The sequence below is a fragment of the Manihot esculenta genome, chromosome 18 (genome assembly GCF_001659605.2).
Source record: "Manihot esculenta cultivar AM560-2 chromosome 18, M.esculenta_v8, whole genome shotgun sequence".
NCBI classification, from domain to species: Eukaryota; Viridiplantae; Streptophyta; class Magnoliopsida; order Malpighiales; family Euphorbiaceae; genus Manihot; species Manihot esculenta.
In genome coordinates this window covers 14,534,248-14,538,011 of record NC_035178.2, presented here as the reverse complement: position 1 = coordinate 14,538,011, position 3,764 = coordinate 14,534,248, and the positions used below count along the sequence as shown (strand labels likewise).

At 30.7% G+C, this 3,764-nt stretch overlaps 1 protein-coding gene across 1 annotated transcript; it reads left to right on the top strand.

The window, feature by feature from the left end:
- The first annotated feature begins 227 nt into the window (after positions 1 to 227).
- LOC110607160 (pathogenesis-related genes transcriptional activator PTI6) lies at positions 228 to 1,713 on the top strand. Its single transcript, XM_021746245.2, has one exon. The coding sequence runs from the start codon at positions 561 to 563 to the stop codon at positions 1,362 to 1,364; it is 804 nt and encodes a 267-aa protein (XP_021601937.1). The 5' UTR covers positions 228 to 560; the 3' UTR covers positions 1,365 to 1,713.
- Positions 1,714 to 3,764: the final 2,051 nt, after the last annotated feature.

Sequence of the window (3,764 nt, the reverse complement as noted above, 5' to 3'; positions counted from 1 at the left end):
CAATTGTGAGAGAGAGGGGAAAAAAAAAACAATGTATAGAAACTTCTTTACCTATTACAAACAAGTCTTCTGTCTACCCAGCAGCACAGGGTAGAAAAGTAATAGAGACGACCTGTCGTGGAACCAAATTAACCTTTAAAAAAAAAACAAAACAGTGATTTTGACACGTCAAACATAGGCAGCTATAGAGCAAGCACTCTGTGTTGTGATCTTCTCTTCTCATCTCTTCACTCACTGACCCACTCTCCACGATACAAACTAAGATATTAATTTTTCAGTCCCTTTTCTATTTATACTCGCTCTTCTCCTCTCTCTTTGTTTACCCTCTTTCCCTCGATCCTTCCTTTCCTGGCTGTTTCCTTTCTCTTTCCTTTCTTTCCCGCCAAAAGCCCTTCACTTCGCTGCTGCTTCAGTGGACTGATGATGGTGTCAGCTTCTTCTCCATCTTCCTATCTGAAGAGCTATTTGCTTCTTTTGAGTTTTGTCTATTTCTGTCTTTGTCTCCCCTACCCATAATTTAAATTCTTTCTCTAGCTTCTTTCCCGATCGTTCTACTAAAGATGACAGAACCCATGCTAATCTCCGAGCCCCTCCACATGTCCTTACAACCGGTGATCAAATTCACCGAGCATGTAACCACCACCAGCAAGCTCATCCCCTTCTGTTCGAGAACCCGGAAAAGACTCGTTAGAATCATCCTCACAGACCCCTATGCTACTGATTCCTCCAGCGATGATGAAGAACGAGAAGAAAATAAAGAACCAAGGAAAGGAAAGAAATTCGTAAAGAGAGTGAAGCGACACGTCGAAGAAATCAACTTTGAGCAAATCAGACCATCAGGTCTACCACCTACTATTTCTAGAAGAAGAGTTTCTAGATCTCTGAAATCTGACGTCAGTTGCCGGAAGAAGTTCCGAGGTGTACGTCAGAGACCTTGGGGCAGATGGGCTGCTGAGATTCGAGACCCAAACCGCCGGAAACGTGTTTGGCTCGGTACTTTTGATACTGCTGAGGAGGCGGCCACTGTCTACGACAGAGCTGCAGTTAAACTTAAAGGTGCTAACGCCGTTACAAACTTTCCAAATCCTGCTATGACGGAAGACATCTTAGACAGTCAAAGGGATGGTTGTGAATCCTGTGACTCACCAAGCGCCGTCACGTCTTCCCCTACGTCTGTCCTCCGATATGAAGAATTAAAGCCGTTCGATGAGAGTTTCAGTTACGGTGACGTTGACGCTTTCGGTTTCGAGATTGACGTGCCGTTACATCTAGCGGACTTCATGTTGTCGGGAAAACACTTGGCCGGAGAAGAATTCGTTGACCTCGACGACTTCTTAGTTGACGTTATATCCGAAGTAGCGTGAAATCTCTGATTTTGTCTGGTAATTTCAGGGAATTGAGGACAGTGTTTGGTAATTTCATTTCTCGAATTGTCACGTGGCGTCTTAGAATTGGTTATTAAGGCGACTAAGGGGAAACAGGTTGGCAAGTGGGTAGCGGATTTACAGAAGTGCCCTCGTTTGTGGTGTATTATTTGATTAGTCAAACTACGAAGTGTAATTAAACGTGGAGTTTTAGCCGATTGTAGGGAATTATACGGCGATTTTGTCACGTGTTATAAGTGTGCTCGTATAATTAATTTTGTAATTTGGTGTTAGTGAAGCAATTACTTGTATTTAATAATTAATTAAATATAATCATTATAATTATAAATTTAGAATGTCTATATGGGCTTTTGCTGCATGAAAATTCACTTTATTTAAGAAATTATTATTTGCTTTAGACATTTTTTATTCAATATATTGAATTTTCTTTAATATATTTTATTGATTTTTAGGTAGTTTACTATAATGTTGGAGATTATACTTCTTTAAAAAAATAAGAAATATGTTTTGAAAATTGCTTTTAAAAACAAACATGCATGAAATATAAAATTTCAATTTCAATAAATAAACTAAAAAATAAAAAATTAATTAATAAAAATTTTGACTAAATTTATATTTAAACTTTTATATTATTTAAAATTAACTCATACAATATTTAAATTAAAAAGATAATGACCAAAAAAATCTATTATTTTCTATTTTTGCAATAACATTTATTTTTATAATTCACCAATTAAAATTTCATATTTTTATATTTATTTTAATTATATTCGAATGTTAAATTTTTCATTAAAAATTAATAAAATTATTGATTTGACTCATTTTATTACGTTAATAAAATTCAGAATATAATTGATAATAATCTAAAAGGTTAGAGTTTATCAAGAATATAATGGGTAATAATTTAAAAGGTTAGAGTTTAAAAGATAAATTTTTAAAATTTGAAGTATAATCATAATTTTTTTAAAAAATTATAATTTTTTTAATTATTTTTCTTAAAATTAAAATTTATAATATTAAAAAATAATTTATAATATTATTATAAAATTTTTTAAAAATTTATGGTTAGATTTTAAATGTTAAAAATTTATTAATTAAACGCTTGATCTTTTAAATTGTAATTAATTGTATTTTAAATTTTAATGACACATGTAAGTAGCAATTTCATTAGTCTTTGAAATTAAAATAAATATAAAAATATAAAATTTAATTAACAAATCATAAAAAGATAAAATATAATTTTAAAAATAAAAAAAAATTAATCATTAACTCTAAATTAAAAGAATAATATTTCAACTTTTAAACTTATAAAAATCATAAATTAACCGTTATTATTGTTGACTTATCTTAAAAGATAAAAAAAAAAAAAAAAATTCCACTTATTACTATCGTACTCTAAATTTTTGAAAATGTTAAAATTAATCTCATCTAAATTTACTAATTTATATAAAATATGGAGCAAATTTAGTAAATTTTAACATGCAATTAGTAATATATGTAATTAAATTTTAATTTTTTAATATAAACTAATTTATATTTAGTTATTATGATTTTTGTACTTTTAGGTAATTAATAGATGGGGGATTTACATTTTAGTCCTTGAATATTGCTATTATTAACAAGTTAGTCCCTATATTTTTAAAACCTATTAAAACATCCTTAACTTTTCTCTCCGTTAACGAAATAGTCCTTCTGTCACATTTTCCATTAAAAATACATAAAGAATGAGAGAGAAAATTTTTAAAATCTAATTTTGCCCTAAAATAAAACCCCTCAAATAAAACCCCTTATTTAGTCCTTGGATATTGCTATTATTAACAAGTCAGTCCCTATATTTTCAAAAATCTATTAAAATGTCCTTATCTTTTCTCATATCTATTAAAACGTCCTTATCGTTTCTTTCCCTCAACGAAATAGTCCCTCATCCTCATCAACGAAATAGTCTCTCCTCCTCCTCTTCCTCCTCCTCCTAAAAAAGAAGAAGATGATGATGATGATGAAGGAGAAGAAGAAGAAAAAGAAGAAAAAAGAAGAAGAAAAAGAAGAAAGAGAAGAAGATGATGATGATGATGATGAAGAAAAAGAAGAAGAAGAAGAAAAAAAAATCCTCTTCCTCCTCCATAAAAAAGAAGAATAAAAAGAAAAATCGAAGAAGAATCAAAGAAGAAGAAAAAAAGAAGAACCAAAGAAGAAGAAAAAAAAAGGAAGAACCAAAGAAGAAGAAGAAGAAGAAGAGGAAGAGGAAGAAGAATCAATGAAGAAGAAGAAGAAGAAGAAGGAAGAGGAGGAGGAGGAGGAGGAAAAGAAGGGGGTAATTTAGTCTTTTGCTATATTTTTAATGGCAGAAATAGATGGAAAGACTATTTTGTTGACGGAGAG

Coding starts and splice junctions, on each gene's coding strand:
- LOC110607160 (XM_021746245.2), top strand. CDS start 561: ATGACAGAACCCATGCTAATCTCCGAGCCCCTCCACATGTCCTTACAA.